The sequence below is a fragment of the Meriones unguiculatus genome, chromosome 16 (genome assembly GCF_030254825.1).
Source record: "Meriones unguiculatus strain TT.TT164.6M chromosome 16, Bangor_MerUng_6.1, whole genome shotgun sequence".
Classification (NCBI taxonomy): domain Eukaryota; kingdom Metazoa; phylum Chordata; class Mammalia; order Rodentia; family Muridae; genus Meriones; species Meriones unguiculatus.
In genome coordinates, this window is record NC_083363.1 from 29,607,630 (window position 1) to 29,632,347 (window position 24,718).

Below are 24,718 nucleotides of genomic sequence, written 5' to 3' on the forward strand. Positions count from 1 at the left end.
TTTTTTTCCGTTTACATGTGAGTGCACATGCACACATGTGAGTGTGCTCATACCTGTATGCACATGCACACAGAGGTCAGAAGTCAGCCTCAGGTGTCTTCCTCCTCGCTCACTTGCCAGTTTTGAGATAGAGTCTCTCTCTCTCTTTTTCTCTCTCTCTTACTTTTCGTCTGAGCTCACTGATTTGGTGAGGCTGGCTGGCCCCTGCCCCGATCTCAACCTCCTCAGCACGGGGATCGTGAGCATGCAGCACCACACTCAGCCTTTAACACGTGTCCTGGGGTCAAACCCTGGTCCTCACGCCTGCCTGGCAAGCACTTTATCAACGAAGCAATCTCCCCACCCTCTCCCAGCATTCTCAGAGTGGGAAGCAGCAAAGCAGGCAGCCAGGTGCCGTCCTCAGAAATGAGTCCACAGGCGACAAACCTCCAGCAGAACCCGCGCCTGGGAACCAGCCCAGCTGACTGCAGGCTTCCTGCTTCACCACGCTCTCCATGAAGGATGGGCTTTGAGGCTCAGGGCCTGTTTTCCCAAGCCTCAGGCTGGGCCCTTACCTGAGTCCCTGGTCTGTCTCCCCGTAGTCATCAAGGTAAGGAGGAGAATAAAAACAGCCTTTGGTTTTGCCAGCCAAAAATAGCACCTGACATTCCCGCACTCTGTGGAGAGAGCATTCATCATTGCGTATTTACGTAAGTGACCGAGGTGGTGATTCATCAAAGGAAACGGGGCTATGCAAGAAGAGAAATACCCGAAAACCCAGGGTTGGAAGAGAAGAGAACCGGAGCAGAGGCACCGGGAGTGGCCTCTGCCCGAGCTTGCAGAGGAAACTCATTGCTGCCATGTACCTGGTAACGGGATGCTGCAAACACATACAGGGCTCCAAGAGCAGAACTGAAAACAGTTAATTATGAAGAAAGACGGCTAATTTCTAAACAGGAAATGCTATTCATTTTTTTTCCACAATTGTGAGAAAATTACCAGAGGCCATCAGTCCCCTAGTGTTAGAGTTCCAGGTAGCTGTGAGCCGCCATGTGGATGCTGAAAACCAAATCCAGATCTGTGCAAGAGCAGCCAGTGCTCTTTCCCTCTGTCTCTGCAGCCCGTGAAGGGGAACTCTTAACTGGACTTTTGAGGAAACCAACAGGGCAGCCCAACACCACAGAGGAACAGAACTGTCAGCTGGGATCTGGCACTTGTGGAAGAACCAGAGTTGGCAGCGGCCACACAGGAAATGTGAGAGCCCTGGCCCTTCAGTCCTCACACACTGAGCACAGTGGCACCGAGGCTTCCGAAGTCCCTGCAGTGCTCAGGTGAAGAAGCCAGCCGAGGGCCTTACCTCAGAAAGATGCCAGCCCCGGAGCCGCAAGAGTAGGTGTGTGCTGTGCAGGCTCCAACATCCTCCCCCTCCAGCTCAGCCTGGCAGCAGTAGCTCTGAGAGCAGAGGAGGCTTCCACACACGAGGCACAGAGTTGGGGCTCTGCTTTTGTCACCACCTGATTTGGGGCACCTCCAAGACAAAGACAGTAACACATCATTGCTATGAAGGGGCGTGGCTACAGAGTGCCCTGGCAAGTAACATTTCAATAGTAACTATCCTGTGTTAGGGTACTGGAACACTGAGTCAAGTCATGGACTAGAAACAGCCAAGGGAGCAGCATCTGGAGGGAAGGCAAACGTGACCACGTGGTCTGCAAACGGTGAGGCTGTGCCGCTGGAAGGCAGAGGGATACTACAGTCAAGAGTGAGGCCTATAGTCATGCACAAATCTCAGACACGGCGTGCAAAGACACTGCAGGTGCACCTAGCCACTTAAAGGACAACTTTCAGTTGTTCCTGCTAGGAACGGAAGCACACGTAGTTAGCGTCTTACACACGCAGGGAAGGGGAAAGAAGAAACCTCCAATGAGAATGGCCTAGGAACAAGCATGTGGGGCATTTTCTTGTCTGCTAACTGACATGGGAGGGCACACAGCCCACGTGGGCAGTGCCATGCATGGGCTGGTAGGCCTGGGATGGATGAGGAAGCAGATGAACAAGCCGGGAAGCCGCGCTCTTCTGTGGCCTCTGCCCCAGTTCCTACCTCCAGGTTCCTGCTTTGAGCCCCTGCTCTGACCTGCCTCGATGAAAGACTGTAAGCTGTAACCGGGTAAACCCTCTCTCCTTCCCAGGTTGCTCTGGCCAGTGTTTTGTCACATCTGCTGATTTCTCTACCCTTCCGACTGGCTCTGGAAGGATCTGAGAGGCAGGGCACCAAGAGAGCAACTTACGAGAAATTGGAAGCTTGGTTAATGAGGCTGCTGTAATCCTCTGGCAGGTCTATCAGCTTGTTAGCTTCTCGGGGGTAGCTGTGGAATCAGAAACGCCAAGAGCTCAGTGAACGTGGTCATGCTATCATGACGTGATTCTCTTCAATCTTGCCTTAGTCAAAGTAAAATAAGGGAAGCTGAACTGGCAGTGACGGCCTGCCACCGTGTAAGCCAGAAGGCAGCCAGGAAGCTTCCTGGTGAGGGTCTAGTTGCTAGGCAGCCATTCACCATCAGCATGCCCGGAGGACAGGACTGTGAATCCCTCCCCTGTAGCCAGGGGCTTGAAGAACCAGGTAGCTACGCTGCAGGACTCTTACTGGTCAAAAGTAGCATCTGAGTCAGTTTCTGGCTGTGGGTAGAGATAGGACATTCAGAACTTGGAAGGCCATTAACAGACACCTGTCTAAACTGCCCGAGGTAAGTCCTAGCTGGAGCTTCCTCACAAGGAACAGGGCAGACCACTGTCTCCTCTTAAAGTCAATTCAAATGGGTCTGTCAATCCGCTGGGCAGGAGAGCGGCGCCCAGGGAAGCTGTCTGCTGCACAGCCTTTAGAAAGCGAAGAAGGCCCGCTGTTACAGGACTTTCCCCTTCAGAGTGTTCCCTGGCTGTCCTCCACAGGGAGATGCTCAGCAGGCAGAGATGCTCCTGGAATCCACAAGGAGGAAGGAGAACTGATGCCTGCAACCGTCCTCCACACAAGGCTGTGGTAGGCATGCCCCAACTAATAAAAATGTCAGAAAAAACAAAAACAAAAACCCAACCCAAACCAATTCTGTCTTCTCCACTATGCTGCACGTGCCTTGTCTGGATTCTTTCAATGGAGCCCTTAGGGCCCAGGGGGTTGGGGAGTGAGACAAGAGTTTCCCTTCCCTGATGTGCCCAGAATGAGTGATGGGGTAACAGTGACACTCTGGCTGCCTGCCCAAACGTTCGGTGGCTGCAGGGAGGAGGAGCAGGTGAGGCGCTCACTCTTGGCCTCTCCCTGGTTGGGAGAGTGTCGGAGATCCCACCCAAACAACGTCAGGACTGATGGCAGAAGCTGTGTGCTTACTAGGGTAAGCAAGGCATTCCAAGAATACAACCATTCTCTATCAGCCACACTAGTTCCATGACTTGAAGGAACTCAGGAGAGGTGGAGCGGCTGGCACTTCAGGGCTTCTTTCTCACGGTGAGCTGCTCACCCGGGAAGGCTGTGCGCACCCACACTCCTCCAGCAGAGACGAGCATGGACTTCCGGGGTACTTGCACAGCACTCGCTAGCCCCGCTACCATCTGCTGCAAGGCCCCCATCTTCCGGGGTCCCGGCTGCAGAGGGCCACACCACTGAAGGGGCACAGCACTCACGCCCATGTAGCTTCTTGCCACCCCACACCAAACGCCTGAGTTCTTCTAACTCACCTTATTGCCCCTCTTTCGCCTCTGAGATAGCTTTTAACTTCACTGTTTTGGCACCAACTTTAAGGCAAACAAACAAACAAACAAAAAAAAAAAAAAAAAGAGAAGGGGAAATTATTTTAATTTTATTTGACAGAATCTTGCTATGTGGCCCAGCTCGCCCCGCCTCACCAGCCTTCAGCCTTCTGCTGCAGCCCTCCTGAGTGCTAGGATTACAGGCATAGGCTGTCATACCTGGCTTTTCAGACACTTAATTACTTTAACAGTTCTCTGACTGCTGAAGAGCCATCACTACCACCTGTCTCCAGATCTCAGTCATCTGGCCTAACTGAAATCTAACTCCATTAAACACTATCTGCCCTCCCCCAGCTCCTGATAATCTCTACTTTACCCCCTGAATAGGACTATTCAGATTTGTGCAGTCACACACCACTGTCTTTATTGTTTGAGAAAGGGTCTCAGTGTGTGGCCCCTGGCTGGCCTTGACTTCATTATATAGCCTAGGCTGGCCTTGAGCTTACAGCAGGCCCTCTGTCTGAGTCTCCCACATGCTGCCATTACAGGTGGGTCCCACCACCTTTACAGTCAGCTTTAAGAATCCATGAAACAGGGCTGGAGAGATGCTCAGAGGTTAAGAGCACTGGCTGTTCTTCCAAAGTTCCTGAGCTTAATTCCCAGCACCCACACGGTGGCTCTCAGCCATCTAGAATGAGATCTGTCTACACAGTAAATAAACAAATCTTAAAAAAATAAAATACGCCTATGGTCCTGACACTCAGAAGGCCAAGGCTGTCACTGAACTCAGAGAGCCCATTGCCTGCCTCCCAAGTGCTGGGGTTAAAGGCGTGTGCTGTCACATTTGGCAAAACATCTTAATTCTCATAACTTGAGTTATGTGTTGAATTCTATCAAGTTCAGTAGTGGAAATAAATTTTTGAAACGTAAAAGACTAAGGTTTATTCTATAAACAATTCTAAATAATGCAGAAAACTGTCCAAACGTTACCTTTCAATCAGCGAGTTCATGATACAACTGTTGTCTTGGAAGAGGCGAATGAGGTTGGTTGGTAGGGAAAGGTAGTTACATAAATGGTCAAAATGGCTTGTTCCAGAAACTGCAAATGGGCAGGAAAAGAGGCAAAAACACCCACAGTTATGTCCCACACAGAAGCGAGAGAGCACAGATTCCCGTCTCTCTCTCTCTATCTCCCCTTCTTCCTTCCTTTCTCTGAGACAGGCTGGCCTCAAACTCAAGGGATCTGCCAGCCTCTGCCTCCCATGTGCTTGGAACAAAGCCATAAAGGCATGCCCCATCTCGACCCACACTCTTTCCTTTTTAGGTTCAACAGAACTACAATGCTAAGTACACAGCCTGTAACACTGCAGCAAGGCAACGCTGTGCCCAGGATGGTAGAACAGGACTCTTAAACTGGTCACAGTCCCTTTGTCTCAGCCCGAGCCTGTGCAGAAGTGCAAAACCTACAGCTTACTTCCTGGGCTTAGTGGGCCTGAAACAACAACAACAACAACAGTCCCTAGTTTGTGAGTAATATATGAATTGAGCCTCACTTATGAGTAATATACACACTGACAGGTACTCCTGAGACTAAAGGGTAAATGTGCATTTACACAGAGGCTCTCCCCGGCAGTAACTTCCTGGATTCAGAGGCAGGGCATGCAGACAAAGATGTACATTAGCATTCTGCATGGCTCCCTCGCCACAGGCTGGTCACCTACACTGTCATTTAATCAGAGAGATGAAATTGTCTCCTTAGAGAGCTGGGGCTGAACCAAGGCCTGAGCCTGCACTAAACACGCCAGCCTCACCTTTACTCTAAACAGCTGGAGCAGATGACTGCAAACATTTCCTACATTTTGGAAGAAATGGAAAGTTACCTTGAAGGTCTGGTGGGGCTGGGACTCCATTTAAATAATGAAAAAATAAAGCAGAACACTTGAGGAAAGGCATGATGCCAGCCTGAACGCTCTTCCACAGGTGCCAGCCAGAGGGGGTTTCTCCCAAGGCACTGGGGAGAGAAAATGGGTATCAGGAAAAGCATTAAGGAAAGATCACTGCAGTAAAGCAGGGTGTGAAAAACAGGCTAATGATAGCTGTAACTATATATACCAACAGGGCCTCCAACGACATTATTAAGATTCACAAAAGTAATATAGCCATATATATATACATATACAGGAAAATTAGACAGTGAAAACCTAAACCGGGTGTGGTGATCCAAGATCTCCAACACTAGGGAGGCAAAGGCGGGCAGATCTCTGAGAGTTCAAGGCTAGACAGGGCAACATGTGGAGACTTCATCTTAAAACGAAACAGAAAACTAAAACCCAGCAGTTATTCCAGTCTTAATCACCACACATCATTGGGGTGTACTGCTTCCATGCTAATTTGTCTTACACAGCTCTGGCTATGTGACGCTTAAGACTACTGTGCTATCTAGAACATACTACATGCTATCAATTTCAGCCTATGCGTTGCCTTTCAGAATAAACTCATCACCGACATCAAACTATGCCCCTGCACAAACATCTGGGTCACTCTCGGTTCCTTGCTGGCAAAGCTTACACCGGCGTGTACCTGTTAATCCCTGTGAACTTTTCTGTATGTTGGATTGACTCATTAGTGAAGATTCTCAGATGGGATAACTCAGTCAACGAACTAGTTTCTTTAATGTGTGCATATACATGTACGGTGTATCCAAATGTATGTGCGCTCAGAGGCCAGAGCAGTGGGCACTGCTCTCCACCACTCCCGTTACTCCTCTGAAGTACAGTCTATGCGGGGCCTGGAGCTGTGCTGGAGGCCAGCAAGCCCTGCCGTCCTCCTGTTCCCACCCTCATGCCCCAGGGCTTTTTACGCGGTGATTCAAGCCCAGGGCCTCATGTTTGTGCAGCCAGTTCTTTCCGCACAGAGTCCATCTCTCCATCCTGGAACAAGCTTTCTCACAGGCTCCTGATACACAACATTAAGATCTAAGCAAGACTGCTGTGCTCTGGTCACCTCACTGTATCTCTGCTGTTCCTGAATATCACCTTGAAAACACACTATGCTAATCTGCCTTGCATTTTGAAACTGCTGAAAAAAATAACATGTATGTTTTAGGAAAGCAACTTGAGAGTGCATTTGTCCACGAATTGGCATGTGATGGAGCAAATGAAGGGACTCATCGCCAAGCAGGGGTGGGAGGCTCCAGACATCATCATTGTTCTCCCAGGGACTCCAATTGCGTCAGGTGTATGAAGAGTCACTCCCATATCTTTTTAACACATCCATATATAGCAATTTCCCCAATTAGCGATCCCTTTCTCGTGCTGACCCCTACTGACTCCAACTAGCACGTGGGACGGACGTGCCAACCACGAAGACTGGGGGCTTACCTTCCAGTACACTGGTGAAGTGTTTTGTGCAAAGAAAGAATGGCCAGTTCTTCTTCCCCAGAGGGGTTTTCTTGATCCATGCCATTCTCTTCTGAAAGACAAGGAAATATTAGTGGTTGCCGTTCCTACTGTGTAGCTGAGCAGGCTGATAAGCGCACCAGCCAAGCACCCAAACACACCCACACACTCACATGTAATAGGAAATATTCCTATAAATACACAGGATTTCTATTTTCAAGTGTGTGTGTGGTGCTGACCTCCATCTGACCATGGAGCCGGCCATTGTAGCGTGGGTAGCATCAGCTAACGCTGTCTTGCAGCTACCACAGTGGGGACTGTCAGCTAACACACTGTCTTGCAATATTTGAATAGCAGGATGATGGAGGGAAACACAGCTTAAGAATAAGCTCAGTGGGGTACTGATGTAACACGTGGGCTAAAACAAAACCGGTATTTGGAAATAAACATTCAGCTGGGTTTAACTTACACTGTGTACAGAGTAAGGGACTAAATAGAAGAAAACATTCAAACTACAGGGGATTCTCACAGAAGAAAGAAATTTAAGACTTTTTACAGGAACACAAACAGAAATAGCAAGTCACTGGCTGTGAATTTTATATTGATCTCTCCCAAACCGGTTTGTTTTAAACCAAGAAAACTCAAGTTCAAGAAGCTGACAGCCTGGCGCTGGGAGAGTTACCTGTACATGAGGTAAGTAAGATCTGGACGATGTGTGCCATAGTAACCAGATGGAAAATGTGCAGGTCTCCAGTGCCGAGGCTGCTTCCTGAAAAATTCTGACACTGCAGAGCCGGGAAAGCGAGCACCAGGCTCACCTAGACACCAAACAGAATGTCAGCAGGTCAGAGGCACGCCTCTCCTCTCACAGCTACACACTTCTGCGCTCCTGGTATCTCTTGCAAGCTTGGCCCTCCGCTGGCACTTAAAGGGGAGGAAGGACAAATATCTAAAAATTCACCAGGGTTTGCTCAATGACCTGCCTGGAGCTCAATGGGCCTAGAGGGTCGGTGGCTGTCATTTCACTCATCCAATGGACCTCTATGAACACATTACTGCTAGTGACAAAAAACAGTATGTGAAAGCTTTTCATTTTTTTAATATTTCTTTTTTGTGTTCACACAAAAAATAAGTGTGGAGAAAAAAAGAGTGTGGAGATCAGAGGACATGGTCTCCATGTTTGAGCTGAGGTGTGCACATGCCAAATTAAAAAAAAAAAAAAATTAAAGTAGAAAAAAAATGCACAGGTAGTCTTTCAGCCATTAAGAAGAATGAAGTGATGTCATGTGCAGGGAAAGGGATGGAACCAGATTATCATATTAAATGAAGTATGTCAGACCAGAAAGATAAATATAGCATGTTTTTCTCATCTGTGGTATCTAGATTTAAAAAAAAAAAAAGAAAGTAAAAAGGAGGAGGGGCCTAGGAAATAAGAGGGACAGGAGTGGGTGGAGGGAGGTAAATGTGATCAAAATATGAATTATACATGTGTATATTAAATATTATATGGAAATTTCATAGGGGAAGCTACTGTTTTGTACAATGAATATACCCTAATTGAAAAATCTGTAAAAAGGGGAGAGAGAGGCAGTCTGCAATTAAGTATTATGACCACAGGGCTAGATCTGTTCAGATTTCCTAAAATGCACAAAACACTACATGGATTGTCCTTAACTATCAGCATCACTTTCTGTAGCCACTGGTATTTTTACCTCTTAGTGGGTTAAAAGCAGACAGCATATTACTCAGCCACAAAGCCAGATAGGAGGAGAGACACCCAGACTAGGCTCCTCAAAACCTAACTAGGCAAGAGGTACAGAAATCCGTTGCTTGACAGAACCGCCCGTCTCCCTGTCCCCTACTGACACCCAAGGAAGTGCTGGATGAGAAGAGCGCAGAGCAAACTGCGAACACCCACCAGTAAATGGAACATGTCCACGTCTAATATGCACGGGAGATCTTCGTAGCTGTCGTTGGGCACCAGGGCTAGAGATGGGAGAAGACACATCAGCACACTGCAAACACAGCATCAGCCTTAGGAAGCAGGGAATTAAGACACGTTTGGATCTACGCGCTGGAGCACCATGGAGCAAACAGTACTAGCAAACACTTCGTTTGGGATGGAGAGACGGCGGACAACGAAATTTCCAAAGACCAGAAGCTGCTAGAACACAGTTGGTCGTAGACACTGGAACACTCACATGCAAAGAGTTTACAGAAGTGTCCTTGTACCACGGGAAGTGATGCCACCGTCCAATGTGCTGCTGCAAATCGTGTCAATGACCTGAGACAGTCGTCCTGAAATAAAGAAACCCTTACAGTCACCAGAGAAAAGGGCAGACCTCTTCTAAAAACACACTATGAAACACAACAAGCAGCAATGCTCGCCCCCAAACATAACTTCTTTAGTGCCTTCACAGAAGATGGGTTTTACTGAGGAATGAGCATTCTTACCAGTCTACAAGGCAGAGGCCCGAACAGAGGCTTCTCTTCATCACTCAGAATTCTCTCTAAAGATTCAAGATGGTTAAGAAGGGAAACTGAATGCCATGCATACTTTATTGTTTACTTATTCTTTGTACATTTTTAAGAAGTTCAATTATTTCTGAGCATGTGAGCTTGTCAGGTTTTAACAACTTTAATTATTATTTGTTTTCAAGACAGGGTTTTCCTGCCCTGGAACTCGCTCTGCAGACCAGGCTGGCCTAGAGATCCACCTGCCTCTGCCTCCTAAGCACTGGGACTAAAGATGTGCGCCACGACTCCCAGCAAGGTTTGAGAATCTTTAAGTCATTTCACAGGAATTCACTTTGGATAAAAGCAAGAAAAGGGGGTGGGGGTTTGAGGGCTCAGCCCTTGCTGTTCTTGCAGAGGACCTGGGTGTGGTTCCCAGTACCTGCTGGGTAGCTCATAACTGTAACTCTAGTTCCAGGGTATCCAATGTCCAATTCTGGCCTCTGTAGAGGCCAGATTCACATGCAGAACAGACATACACGAACACAAACATTCACACACATAAAATTAAGAAAAAACCCTACCAAGTCCCTCAACTAAAAGTAGTTATAATTACCACCTAAATTTGTTTTCTGTTACTGGATTTATTTAGAAACTATCAAACATCCCAGCCTTTTGTCTGTACACAACTCTTTCCTGATTTCTTTTTATTATGTCTTTATAGTGCTCTCCACGCTGTCTGTATACCACATTTGTGCCTGGTACCCAAGAAGGCTAGATCTCACTTTTTTTCAGGCAGTCTCACTTTGAAGCCTTGGCTGGCCTGGAATCTACAGAACAGCTGGCTTCATACTCACAGATGTGCCGGCCTCTGCCTGGCATTAACGAGTGTGCCAGCACAACCAGCTTCTGAGCACATTTCTAACCAACACTTTGTGAGTAAGGAGGCAGGACTGTGAGTGTCTTACCGATGCTCTGGATGGTGTATGCGCAGCTCCCCCAGCACATGATGGGCACACGGGGGTCCTCTTCATTGGGATGAACCTTCAGTCCCACCTTGTAAGTAGCCGTTCCAAATGTTGTTAACATTTCTTTTATGCTATCGGAATATGGGTTCCTGTGTAAACATGCAAGGATGAGCTCAGAAGCACATGGACGACGGCTCCAGCTCTCAGCCACTCTGTCCTGTGCTGCAATCAAACCACAGCCAGAGATGCTGTGTGCCATCTGCCCACTGAGCAGATGAGAGGCTGAGGGCTGAAGGCAGGACAACCACAGGTCCCTCCACTGTCTGAACTGCGGAATTTCTGACCCACATCCACACAAACGGTGCTCCCTGAACACAGCCTTGGAGGAAATGTCTACCCACTGACATTTTGGAGTCCTCGGGTCAAAGACAGCTGGTGGCTACTGACCTTGCTGTGATACTCAATGAGCTCTGACCTGGCCAGCAGGTCCCCATGGAGTGCCTTACTGTGGAGAGCTATCCAAGGACCAGACACACTGACGGAGAGCGTCACAACATTCACCTAAGTTAGCAAGCAGAAACAAAACCTGGGACTGTGAGCATGTGAGCAAAACTTTGGGTTCAAGCTCTGGCATGAGTGGGCGGGTGGGCAGAGGAAGCCAGGCTAGGATATGTGTCAAGACCAGACTAAGACCAGACTAAGAAGGCTAATACAAGCAAACAGCCTGCAAGGGAGAAGCTCATTAAGACAGCACATGGACAGACTCAGCAATGAAAGACACCAAGACAGGAAGTGCTAAAAACCTGCCAAACGACTAATAAGTCACAGAAAAGGAAGGGACATCAGGACATTTCAAACATTCCAGGGAAGAGAAGATGCCCAGGGTTCAAACTAGCTACGTGGCAAGGGACAGCAGTGAGAATGGCATCTTTTCAACAGACATGTCAGCATGCAGACACATTCCACATCTGAGGTGAGGCACCACCATGGGTGTGGGGCCAGGGCTACACCATGAGACCCTGTCTCAAACAACAAAACAAACAAACGAACATGGTCAAGGACAACTGCAAAGACAGCTGTGTCCTGCCCTGATTGGTGCAGAAGACTGAGGCTGTGTGCTGGAGCAAGGCGTCTGGGAAAGAGGAGCGCTGACAGGTCTGAGCATGTAGAAAAGCAAGCACCAGGCATGGGCCAGAACCACCACACCAGGAACAAACATGCTCTACAGAGAAGCAGCTTAGAAAAAGACAAGGAGTTAGAACTACAGGAGAGAGAAACTGCTACAGCCTGGAGTCCTCACAGTATATAGGTTATCGTTGGAAGAAACACAATGCAAAGATGACCACCGATTTAACCCCAGGCTGGAAAAAAGGGTTTTATCTGACAACAAGGTATTACTGAATTCAAAACATGAAAACAGGGTTGAAGGTACAGCTCAGGGAAGGGCAACTGTCGGGGCCACGAGTTCAATACCCAGCACAGGGTTAACAAAACAAGCAACAGGCAGGGAGGGTATGGACACAGGTGCTAGGAGATCCGCTGCCCGGACTCAGGGAAGCATGGCAAGCAGAGGCCTGAGGTCTTCCAGGTCTGTGCACTGGGTCACTCGGGACACAACAGGCAGACTCCAGGACATTGCATTGTTATGTCACCTCACCCTCACCAGACCCTGACAGACGAGGGAAGCCAGGTACAGAGAGGCTGAGGGCTCTGCTCAAAGTCGCGCAGAGAATGAGCAATGAATGGTGCCAAGCTCTGGACCCCAGGCTGGACGTTGTAATTCACTGGCTCCCGGGCACACGGTGGGGAATACCCTGGTTTGAAACCAGGTGAGTAAGAGTTTGGCGGGTCACTAAGGGAAGGGTGTGAGTCAGAAGGAAGCCGAGGGGCGAGGATTTAGACGTCTTGATGTGTCAGGGACACAGCGGCAGTTTACATGGTGGAGCAGCAGGCCCTGATCAGAGTGAAACCTCTCCATCAGTGGTCTTCAACCTTGCTGATGCTGTGACCCTTTAATATAGTTCCTCCTGCTGTGATGACCCCAACCACAAAATTATCATCGTTGCTACTTCACAACTGTAATTTTGGTCCTGTTATGAGTCGTAATGGAAATATCTGGGGTACAGGATATCTGATATGCAACTCCTGTGAAATGGCCATTTGGCCCCCCCAAAAGGTTCTCGACTGGCAGGCCGAGAACCACTGTTCTACATGCTTTCACGTTTGCTGGTCTACCACAACTACCATTATGTGTATGTAAACTTCAGAATTCAAGATAGACACAGGTAACATTCTATCCTCAGCCCTGAAAAGCCATGCTCCACCAGCGACTCACTTAACTTTTCATTTCAAACGGGCCAGATTTAAAGGGAAGAATATCTTATACTCACTTAGGATGAAAATCAGGCCTGAAGCCTTCTGGGACTTGTATTTCATTCATGTCTTCTGTGTTCTCTGAAGAGGGAGTGTCTGCAGAAATAGGCATTTTAAATAAATTTTCAGCAGAACACAATCAACACAATCTTTATGTATTTCAGCCATGTAGCTAAAAACAAACAAACCAACCCCAAAAATTCCCATTACCACACGCTGGGACAATGCCCGTGAAATGTAATGAGTGTTGCTATGGCTGACCAAGGCACTGTCTGAGGGACCCAAGCTCACCTCACAGCACAGCCCTGACCAGAACAAAGCTGCGAGGACACTGTTCTGCATGAGTGAGAACCTGTGACAGAATCCTGCCCACAACACTTTCTGCGAGGACACTGTTCTGCATGAGTGAGAACCTGTGACGGAATCCTGCCCACAACACTTTCTGAGGGGCCCCGAGCGCAGGGCAGGGTCTAGGAAACACTGGTCTTGCCAACGGGAACCGACACTGTCTCCTCAACACTGTCTTCCCATGCAAAAGTCTACCAACAGCAGAGAGATGGGCTGCTATAAACACAAGCTGTGTGCTCTCAGGAAATGAAGAGCCATGCGTACTTTACTGTTATAAAGACATGTGGAATGAAGCAGGTTACTTATTTTTACTGTTTTCTTGAGCCTGGTCTGGTCATGTAGGCCAGGCTGGCCTCTTAATTTATGATCTTCCTGCCTCAGTCTCCCCAGCGCTGAGATCACAGATGTATGCCACACAACTAGCTTGCATCAAATTTGAAAATGGGAGATTTCATTTTTAAGTAGTATAAAAGAGATTGTATTTATTGATTTATTGTTTTGCTTTTTCGAGACAGGGCTTCTCTGTGTAGTCTTGGCTGTCCGGAAATTTGCACTGTAGACCAGGCTGGCCTTGAACTCAAGAGATCCATTTGCCTCTGCCTCTCAAGTGCTGGGATTAAAGTCATGTGCTACCACCACCCCTCAGAAAGAGATTTTATTATTTATTTATCTACTTATTTATCCACCCACCCATTCATTTATTTTTGAGACACGGTCTCACCATGTCAGTCTACCTGGCCTTAAACTCAGAGCTCTGCCTACCTCTGCCTCCCCAGCGCTGGGAATGATGGCCTGTGCCACCATACCCAGCCTGTTTATATTTTTTACAAGATTTATTTATTTTTATTTTATATGTAGGTGTTTTGTCTACATATAAGTCTGTGTGTTGTGTGTGTCTGATGCCCACTGAGGTCAGAAGAGCATGTCGGATCCCTTGGAACTGAAGTTATGAACCACCACCACATAGATGCTGGTAAGTCAACATGGGTATTTCAAGAGGCCAATCAATGCTTTTAACCACTATGCTGTTTCTCCAGCCCCTATTACAGATTTTCTTTTTAATGATTTCTTCTCTCTCTTCCCTCTCCCTTCTCTGACTATGAGTGTATTCATATATGCATGTAGGCACCGGAGACCAGAAGGGGGCGTTGGATCCCCTGGAGTTATAGGTAATTGTGACCTGTGACATGGGTGCTGGGAACTGAACCTGGGTCCTCTGCAAGAGCAGCAAGTGCTCTGAATTACTGAGCCATCTCTCCAGACTCTCATTTTCAAATATGTTAAAACTGTTTTATCTGGAGAATATTTCCCAACTAACTTCACATCAGAGAAAAAAAAAAAAAGACACAGGTTACGAGGGCCAGGGAGATGGCTCAGAGTAGAGCACTTGCTGCTAAGGCTGTGACTAAGTCGGCTCCCTGGAACCCTCATGGTAGGATACTCCTCATAGTTTCCTCTGCTCTCCATATCTGCACCATGAAATGTGCACACACACGTGCACACACACAATAAATACATACATACATACATACATACATACATGCACATATACATATGCACATGTAAAGAAACCAAACAAAAGTGGGTCACTTACCAGGAGCACTTTCTTCTTTCCTTAGTACCTGTATCACTTTTATCTGCTGAGTTATTGTTTTAATCCACTGTGTCAGATCTGGCTGATCTGAAACATTTAACCTCCTAGAATAGATTACAGAGAACACTTAATTCTTTATTGATTAGTTTAAGGTACAAAAGCTTTCTTAAATAATAGATGTCTTTTAGACACATCTCAAATATTTGGGAATCACCAGACAGTGGTACGGCATTTGGGAGGCAGAGGTAGGATCTCTGTGAGTTCCAGGCCAGCCTGGTCTACAGATGGAGAGTTGCAGGCCAGCCAGGGAGGGCTACATGGAGAAACCGTTTCAAAGAACAAACAAACAAAGAAACAATTTGAGAATCAAGGTTGGGGCAGAGAGATAGCTCAGAGGTTAAGAACACTGGCTGCTCTATAGAGGACCCAGGTTTGATCCCCAGCACCCACACGGTGGCTCACAACCACCTGTCACTCCAGTTCCAGGAGTGTACCCCAGGGTCTCTTCTGGATATACCCTCTTCTGGCCTCTGTGGGCACCAAGTACATATGTGGCATAGAGACATACATGCAGGCAAGACACCGATACACATAAAACACAAAAACAACACAAACATCAGCTCAGGAAAAATCTGCCCTATCAAATACAAAAAAATCTGGGTCTAGGGAGATGCTGAGCCTTGCTGCTAAGCCTGACAACTGGAGTTATATTGGGAGCCGTTGTTCCAGCAGCTGCTTTGATATTTAAATCTCAGCGGAAAGACTGCTTTTACCAGGCCTTCACTGAAGTCAGGGAAGAATTTGCAAGTCCATCTCCTTTCGTTTATGACAGCAGGTGGGAAAGCTTGTCAAAAATCACACCTCTTGTGTTAGTTTATTAATTTTAATCCTCACTCCCAACTCAAGAACCGTTCCACCCTGCTGGCGGGCTGTGCCGGAGTTCAACCCCCAGAATCCACGTAGTGGCAGGAGAGAACAGACTCCCCGAACAGATGGACTGGGATGCCTACATAGGTGAGACTATTATGGTTTCAATGGCTGCACTGAAGGTAGAAAACCCAGAATGGATACTGGCCAACAGAAATGAAATTATATTTTGATCAATGAATGAAAGCTTCACTTACTTTTAGGTTTGGAATATGACAAGACTTTCTTACGCCTCAGAATTATCAGACATTTGCCAAATACTCAACTCGACAAAGCTAGCAAAGCCCTTACTGTAAGAAGCTCAAAGCACCCCATCTAACTCCAAGAACTCTGATGAACGACTGTGCCCATTTTACACTTGCAGCCAAACTTAGGTCACGAGGGACAGAGCTGACACTACCTCAGCTATGTCAGATTCCAAAGATGGCTTCTATATAGCGTTCTTCAGGTATGGCATCATTACCATATGTTATTACCATATGTTATAACATTACCAATGTTATTCCCATCATTTAATAACCATGGGAAAGAAACCAAGCACCAAGCCACCAAAGTCACTAAAATCCAACAAATGTAATTTCTCCTCACGGGCAACTAATACTTCCTACTTCAAATACAGGCATAAGTTAGCACTGTGATGTACTTTTGTGATGAAAAGGCATAGGTTAAGTGGCAACCTGGCAAGAATTTACAAGTGTTCTATGGCACCACACACAAAGCAAAACCGAGTCCCTAAAAATGAAAAGAAAAACTAGCCTCTGAACTGAAGTCAAAGAACTACACAGAAACACTCAAAATCCACACTCATAAAACTTATGCACGTATATTCACCATGTGTGAGCAGTACCCATAGAGGCCAGGAGAGGGCATCAGATCCCTTGAGCTGGAATTACAAAGTTCTGAGCCACCGTGTAGGTGCTAGAAACTGAAGAGCAGCAGTGTTCTTACTGGCTAGGCCATCTCTCTAGCCCTTATTCATTTTAATTTTTATTTACTATGTACATGTATGGTATGTGTTTCCATTTATGCCATGGGAAACATATGAAAATAAACACTTTTTCTTTTTTTTTGGAGACAAGTCTCACTGTGAAGCCAGGCCTGGAACTCAGAGATGCACATGCCTCTGCCTCTCAAATGCTGGGGTTAAAGGTGTGTGCTACTATATCCAACAACAGACTAAGCATCTTTGAAAAGTATGATGAAACATCTTTAAAGTAGGATCTCTAGAAATAAAGAAGATACCAGGTTTTTATGAATAAACAGAAAATTTACATTCACCTATTGTATTCACCTAAATGTGTGTAAGAATACATACGTTTACATTTTCTGTAGTATTTACAGGTGAATAAAAAAGGTGCATTTTGGCTTGTTCCTTTTGAAAGATCACAATCATACCCCAGAGATCTGGCGGAAGAAATGTGTGACTAACCCATCTAGAGAGGTTCCCTGGTTACCCTGTGCAGCTGCCCGCCACCCGGTGTCCCCACCTCTGCTTTATTATTCACTGTCCATGAGGCCAGTCTCTGGCGCGGCTGCCGGCAGGCTTACCTGCTGAAGGCACTCCTTGGAGGAAGGAGCAGGGGAATGACGGTGTTGCTCAGGCACTCACAGAGTGGGCAGAGAAACTCGCCATTCTCTACATCATAGCTAGTGTGCAGGCGCAGGCGCTGCTGCCGTCGCTGCTCTTTAGCTTGAACGGAATCAAAATACCTTCACAATGAGAGAACAGGGGTGTCAAAATCTGTGGAGTGTAGGTAGCAGGAGGTGCAAGCAGCAATATCCTAAGTCATTTTTCTCAAAAACAATTGAAAATGTCAACTTCTGAACTGAACTGCCTTCTGACTTTTGAGGTATTTTAATCTTCAAAGTCCCTGTGGAGTTGTAACACAGAAATATCACAAACAATAACAGCAAAACCTGACTGATAACAGTCCTTTCAGGAGTGGGAAGAGACACTTCCTGGTGCTCTCACCAGCTGCCCAGCTTCTCAGGGTTGGTGCTCACTTGTCTGGAGTGGCCACACTAACAGAAAGCACAGTGCTGGAACCACAGAGCTGAGGCGCACAGAAGGCACCAGGGCAGAGCAAGGGGAGGGCTTGGGGGTCCTGCTCTTGGCTCAGGGGGTTGCTACAGCCTGGAGAGCCACCAAGCTCTGGAATCCAGAGCTGTTCACCTTGGACCTGAAGAATACATACATTACTCCTACAGCCTAAGGTATATGGTTGACCGGAAGATACCAAATCCTTCTGTCTTTCCAGCTTGTTACCTAACAGATTCATTTCCTTCTCTGGAGGGATGAAGGAGATTCTGGTGCAAAGCTACATTAAAACGTACCTGACACTCTCAAGTTTCTTATTACTCTTTTATATTCATTACAAAGCAAGTACTTATTTATTAAGCAAATATATAGGAATTTGCCAGTATCTTTAATTCTTTTATCCCCACCACCATAATGAAACTTCCTTTGCTTTGAAAGTCAATTCTGAGCCTTCAGATGGCTTCTTGAGTAATGAAAGAATATAAATTACCTTTGCCAACAATGGGCATGCATAACGTGCCCACAGCTGCCAGTGTGTGTTCCACAAGACAAATCAGGGTGCATGAATAATGGATCATATTTTTCTGCATTACAAAACAAACAAATACAAAACAAAACTATAAGCATTTTTTAAAAAAATTTTATTTATTTATTCATTCTCTTTCGTTATATCTATCTATCTATATCATGAGTGGTGCTCTTTCTGCATGTATACCTACAAGCCAGAAAAGGACATTAGGGGGTATAGATGGTTGTGAGCCACCATGTGGTTGCTGGGAATTGAACTCAGGACCTCTGGAAAAGCAGACAATGCTTTTAACCACTGAGCCATCTCTCCAGCCCAACTATAAGCATTTTTAACTGTCCTATGATCAATGTGCATCCTTGGATTTGTGACGGCCTGGGTAAGGAAATGTGAATTTATTCAGACTTAAGCTGGCACTAACTTAGCAAGACTCTGGTAACTCAAAAAGTGAGACTCTTGTAATTCTCACCACTTGTGGACTCAAACAGCCCAAAATTGCAATGTGAGGGTGAAAGTGCATTGAGTAACTGGCCCTCCATATCCATGAGCTCTGCACCTTTGGAGTCCATAGAAGGTGGCCAGGACACCCAGGTTTGGAAACTCTCCATGGGTGCGGACACATCTGGTTTGTGTCCCTGCCATTCCTGTTAAACGGCATCGAGACTAACTTGCAAGTCTCTAGGAAGATGCACCGAGTCACATGCATATCCCCTGCCTCTGAGCAGGGTTTTCCCTCCTCAATGCTGCAGACGAAACCCAGACCCTCACTCCCGGCACTCAAATGTTCTGCCCTGAACTCCCTCCCCAGCACTGGGGCATCTTGCATAGGGGCTCGGCATCTGAGTTCTGATAAACACTCTGGATTATAAAGCATCACGATCTAGCTGAAGCCATGCCTCGTGCCCTGAGCTCAGAGCAGAAATGCTAAAGGATATGTCAAGACACAATCTCCCATTATAGACTGGCCTTAAACTCAGCAATCCCCTGGCCTCAGCCAGGAATTACAGATGTGAGTCATGGTGCCTGGCATGTAGGCTGCTTGAATTCTGTCAGTGAAGCTGGGTTACGTTCTAATAAAGAGGCTAGAACTCACCTGGATCCTCAATGAATTTAGCTCTGTCTTTTGACAGTACAGTTGATCTCTGAACAAATGCTGCCAAGACCATTGCCCTGCTTTCCACAGTAACTTCCTGCTCCTCTTGACACAATATACAGATGACAAACTGTCTCTGTTCAGGGACCTCTGTCTGTGCTGGGCCCAATGCTGTAAGTGTTGTATCTGAAACCAGAGGGCTGCAAAAAAAAAAAAAAAAAAAAAAAGGTTAGGACAGTGCTGAATGAGCCTACACATTTCTCCATACTCATCAAATGACGACTCCAGAGGGGTACATTCTGAATGCGTGGTTTTGATGCCATGAAGTGGCAGGAGTTTTTCGTGGGTTTAACACCCTCTCTACTCTCACAGCAACCTGCCTGCAAGACATATCAGCCTAGAGTGTTCATTCTTTCACAAATGTCAAAGGTTCTCTGTAGAAAGTAACAGTTAGGCGGATACATGAGTTACCCAGAGCTGGAGATTTCATGTGTGTGTGCAGGTGTGTGTATCACAGGACCTATCACTTTCAGGGGCTTCCTGGCTGGGATAGGCTGTCTGGCTGCTGCCCTAGGGACCTACCTGTCTCTCCTTTCCCAGTACTGCGATTACCAGCATGTGCTGGCACCTGGCTCTTTTACATGAGTTCTGGGAGCAAATTCAGAGCCTTGTTTGTTGGCAGTTTACTGGATAACTTGAGCTATTTCCCTAGCCCAGAAGCAAACTCCAGTAATCAGAGGCCACAAAGTTACTCATCACTTTTACTCAGTTACATTAGGATTAAAAGCATACCAAAGAACCAATGGTCAAGAGCCTTAAAAGCCATTACTTGGTTTACCTGCTGTCAAGAGTGGCAGAGGCAGAGGCGTCCAGTTCTATGGTCTGCTGGAAGAGCTCTTTGTTCTCATCAATAAAGTGCCGCTGCATCTCCGACATCTGGGCCATGATCTTTTCCCGGCGCAGTCTAGCAATCTCTGCTTTCCTTTTCCTCTCTGCTTTGTCTTTGTCTCTTGAGCTCTGGAATGATGCTCCATTTAGTTAGATTCTTGGAGGCTACACAGTTTTCTCCCCTAAGCAAAGTACCTGCATTGTAGGCATTATTTAAGATCCACTCTATCATTTTATTTAAATACAAGAATCAGTCTAAGATGCTAAGGGGGAAAAAAAACCTAGAAAATGGCTACAAATTAACGTAGCTTTGGAATTTAAGGTTTGTGAATGGCAACCACTGAAACTGCTGAAGCCTAACATGTTCAGACTAACCTGTTAAAGTTGTTTTTTGTACTATTAGTTTAGTACAAACTATTTTTTTTTTTGAGATACAGTTTCAATATGTAACAGCCCTGGTTGGCCTAGAACAAGTTATGTAGACCAGGCTAGCCTAGAATTCACAGAGCTCCGCCTGCCTCCCAAGTGGCGAGGTAATGGTGCATGCTGGCATGCCTGACTGGAGCTGTTTATTACCTCTTCCATTATGGTTCCTTCTGCCTCTGCCATAGGACTGGTGGATGAACTTTCTCTTATCTTCTTGATTGCATTAAACATCTTAAAAACAAAAAGCCCCCCCCCCAAAAAATGTTACCTTCAAGTTATAATGTTATTACAAATAACAAGTATTTAATGTTTCTCACAAAACACACAGCTGGAAATGTTACCTTTAGCAACCACCTAATCATGTCTTTGTGGACTTCCAGGGAGGGAGCATTCTGCAGTGTCTCCAGCATAGCTAGGATGCTTGGGGAGTTATTTGGCGCATCACCAGGTTCTAAGAGAGAGAAACAGGAGCTTAACACTTCATGCCACTTACTCCTACAGAAGAGAAGCGTAACTGCTTACAACGCCTGCAGCCTGTCATTTGCCTACACTTAGATGGCTTTGTGTGTATGCCTGAGCGACTTGTGCATGCGGACGCCAGAGGCCAGGAGCCTTCCTCCATTGTTTTCTACCTTATTTTTAAAATCAGGATCTCTCACTGGGCCTGGTGTTCAGTGATTGGCTAGACTAGCTGGGCAGCCAGCCTCTGGGATCCACTCCCAGGAAACTGACACCTTATAGTGATGAAAGAATGAATAAACTCAGTTTTTTTTGTGTGGTTATTAGAAAAGAAAAGCATCATAGACAAAGAAGGCATAAGGCATGATGTGAACTCATGGGGAAAATGCCAGTAGAGACAGGATACAGAAAGATTGGTGCTATGAAGAGCAAAGCATGTTTGCAGTGGACGGAGGCAGCTTCCCCTCCTGCTCTTATTTACATGCAAGGGAGCAAAGAAGGAAACCAGAGCTGTCCTGACAAACAGGACCACTTCCTCGTTCCACCCTCCTCTTGCAGAACAATGGAACATTCTCATCATCACTTAAAAAAACAATGAAATTATAGAAATAATCCTTTTAACCCAGGAACTCCTACATCCCCATGAGAGCACCCCAAATCCACCCTTTAACAAATGGCTGACTATGAGTTAGGCAGGAAAAGTCCCAGCACGCAGGAAGCAAAGGCAGGAAGGTCCCTGTGAGTCTGATGTCAGCCTGGTTTACAGTGAGCTCAAAGCCAGCCAGCCAGACTCCTAGAGTGAGATCCTTCTCCATAAATCAACAAGTAGAAACATATAAGCAAATGTATCAAGTACTAACTGACTGATGTGTTTCAGGGTTACATATGAGTGTTACTACATAACTCTTTCAGCTGTGTGTGCCTGCGTGTCTGTGTGTGTGTGTGTGTATCACACAACAGCTAATATATAAATATATATACATCAGGAAAAAATTGTGTGTGTGTGTTACTGAGATTGAATTCAGGATTGCTAAAAAAAATTTAACATAAAAAGTCATAAAACAACACCTCCCTGGCTTTTTAAAAAGCCAATTACTCAGAAATAAACAACAAAGTCAAATTCCTTTACGTAAAGCTAAATCTGGGGCTGGAGAGATTGCTTAGTGGTTAAGAGCACTGGCTGCTCTACCAAAGGACCCAGGTTCAATTCCCAGCACCTTCATGGCAGCTCACAACCGTCGGTAACTCCAGTTCCAGGGGATTCGACATCCTCACACACACATACAAGCAGGCAGAATACAAATGAACGAAAAGTAGAAAGATAGATAAATCATTAACAAAAAAAAAAACAAAAAACAAAAAACAAAAAATCTAGATTCCAATCTCCTGCAGCCAATCTCCTGATCCCGAACACTGCAGAAACCCGAGTTTTTGTAAACCAACAGCAGTAACCTAAAGGTGAAATGCCGACAACGTACTTGGCATTCATCCAGGTATGTAAGTATATCCTAGGGTAAATACGTGTATGACACCAACTTCACACAGGAGGCACATGTCAGGTGATTCCTCTGGCGGAGCCTCTTTACCAAGTTCACTTGAATCTCAATCTCAAAAGGCTGAGAGGTGAGCTGTCCCACCAGTTTTCAAGCTAATGACTCCATACTATTTTCTGCTGTTGGTGAATTACCATTTGTGTAACAAGCATGCCCAGACCCTTCGTACTTTCATGTTGGGACCTAGTTAAACTATCACCCAGAGGCAGTATCTCCAACCCACAGTCGTGAGCATTCTCTCTACCAGGGTCTAATCTAGTGTCATTAATACAGAGGCGGACAAGGCACCTCCGACACGCGCATTCGGGGTCAGAATGCACCATTTAGAGCTCGTCCTGCAGGCGCGGTTATTAAGATCCCGCAGGCTGAGGGCAAAGTCTACACGTACTGGACATCTTCTGAGTGAAGGTAAACGTCTCCACGTGCCCCTCCACAGCGTGTTCCAAATGACGCTTCTCCTCCTGGAGGGCCATCCCAATCAAATGCAGCACCTAAGCAAAAGGCCTCATGTTTACAAGATAAAAATTGAAAACCAAAATACAAGTACATATTTAAAAAGAATAAAAATCTTATCATTGAAAAGTGACAAACAAGAAAGTAAACATGATAAAGACAAATCCCAACTGTTTATTCAGTTAAAGGGGTCAGGAAAAACAAAATTTCCCTTTCAGCTAGGAAGAGACTCCAAGTGTCTCTTAGGTTCTCTGGAGCAACCGCTTCGAAAAGCAATGTATGCATATGCGTACTTTCCAGCTTTGACTCATATCTTAAAATCTTAACTAGGTGATCAAATTCAAGACCTGAGCCGTCTAACACACACTTAACCTTCCTGATAATCCTGATAATATCTAGTTCCCATCTCCAAGGAGTCAATTTTGTTTCCAAAATATTCTCATGTACTTTAATTTTGTGTGTCTGAGTGTCTGACCTCCTGCATGCCTGGTGCTTGAGGAGGCCAGGGTCTTCTCAGGGCAGTCAGGGCTCTCAAGCAGTGAGCCATCCCTCCAGCTCCTCTAAGGACTGGCTCTTAACCACGTGAATCTTGAATGACATAGTTTATTGAACGATAATTGTTTTCCCAGCATCTCATCAACTATTCCTTTCCACGTGTCTGAGAACCAGAGCACACTGAGCCGACCGCTATGGATTCTCACTCCTCTTGTCTTGTTTCCACGGTTTGCAGGGGAAGGGTGTGACATAAGCCACCTTTCCCTCCATGCAGGGCACCAGGCTGCCAAGGGCTCACAAGGACTAGAGAGGCCTGAGTGACAGATGTGTACCTAGGATGAACAGTTCCTTCTTGCTCCGTCACTCCCTGCAGATATTTTCTCACAAAACAGTGGCAGCCTCCAGACAGCTGTGGGTGCGGACATCTCAGAGACATGCTTATTATCAAGGGTTTAAGTACACACATGCCTTAGCCACATGTGCTGAGACAGTCCAAGAATGGTAACTGTTAGAGGGAGGCTTGCCTTCACCTGAATTCTTGGCTTTACTGCTTTCACACTATATTCTTGCAGGGAATCTCTCAGAGACTTTGCCATCATCTTTAGCCTAAAAACAGACAGCCCCCCTGGAGTTCCAAGGTTATCGGTACTGGAGGTACAGGGCCTGGTGGAGACCATGGCACTGAGTCGGCACTCTATTGCCTGAATAATAATATGCCACCAGTAAAGGAAGAGGAAGCTAGGAGAACCCTGAGGAGATACAGCTTCCCCCGATTCAATGGATAAGCACATGGAGCGTGTGCGGATCCGATAAACGAAGAGTGACAGGAAAACTGTATATAACACTGGCTCTACATGGCTCCCCTTTTAGTATCCATGTCTCAATTTGTTTAGCTGTAAAATATGAACACAGACGAGCTAAAAGGTTTTTGTTGTTGTTGTTGTCGTTTTATTTTGTATTTGAAACAGGGTTTCTCTGTGTAGCCTTGGTTGTCCTGGACTCAACTTT

At 46.2% G+C, this 24,718-nt stretch overlaps 1 protein-coding gene across 2 annotated transcripts in view; it reads right to left on the reverse strand.

Moving 5' to 3' along the window:
- Positions 1–24,718, reverse strand: part of Ubr2 (ubiquitin protein ligase E3 component n-recognin 2) — an 81,695-nt gene that overhangs the window by 3,499 nt on the left and 53,478 nt on the right. For both annotated transcript variants that reach the window (XM_021640182.2, XM_021640181.2), the window contains exons 26-46: positions 23,151–23,253; positions 21,092–21,201; positions 20,901–20,981; positions 20,275–20,453; positions 19,437–19,636; positions 18,308–18,401; positions 17,328–17,489; positions 14,853–14,956; positions 12,928–13,006; positions 10,538–10,686; positions 9,570–9,625; positions 9,317–9,413; positions 9,034–9,101; positions 7,798–7,933; positions 7,098–7,188; positions 5,598–5,728; positions 4,708–4,816; positions 3,706–3,762; positions 2,268–2,345; positions 1,337–1,507; positions 555–656 (exon numbers count right to left, since the gene is read on the reverse strand). In XM_021640182.2, coding sequence (XP_021495857.1) covers positions 555–656; positions 1,337–1,507; positions 2,268–2,345; positions 3,706–3,762; positions 4,708–4,816; positions 5,598–5,728; positions 7,098–7,188; positions 7,798–7,933; positions 9,034–9,101; positions 9,317–9,413; positions 9,570–9,625; positions 10,538–10,686; positions 12,928–13,006; positions 14,853–14,956; positions 17,328–17,489; positions 18,308–18,401; positions 19,437–19,636; positions 20,275–20,453; positions 20,901–20,981; positions 21,092–21,201; positions 23,151–23,253 — 2,357 coding nt within the window. The remainder of the gene's footprint in view (positions 1–554; positions 657–1,336; positions 1,508–2,267; positions 2,346–3,705; positions 3,763–4,707; positions 4,817–5,597; positions 5,729–7,097; positions 7,189–7,797; positions 7,934–9,033; positions 9,102–9,316; positions 9,414–9,569; positions 9,626–10,537; positions 10,687–12,927; positions 13,007–14,852; positions 14,957–17,327; positions 17,490–18,307; positions 18,402–19,436; positions 19,637–20,274; positions 20,454–20,900; positions 20,982–21,091; positions 21,202–23,150; positions 23,254–24,718) is intronic.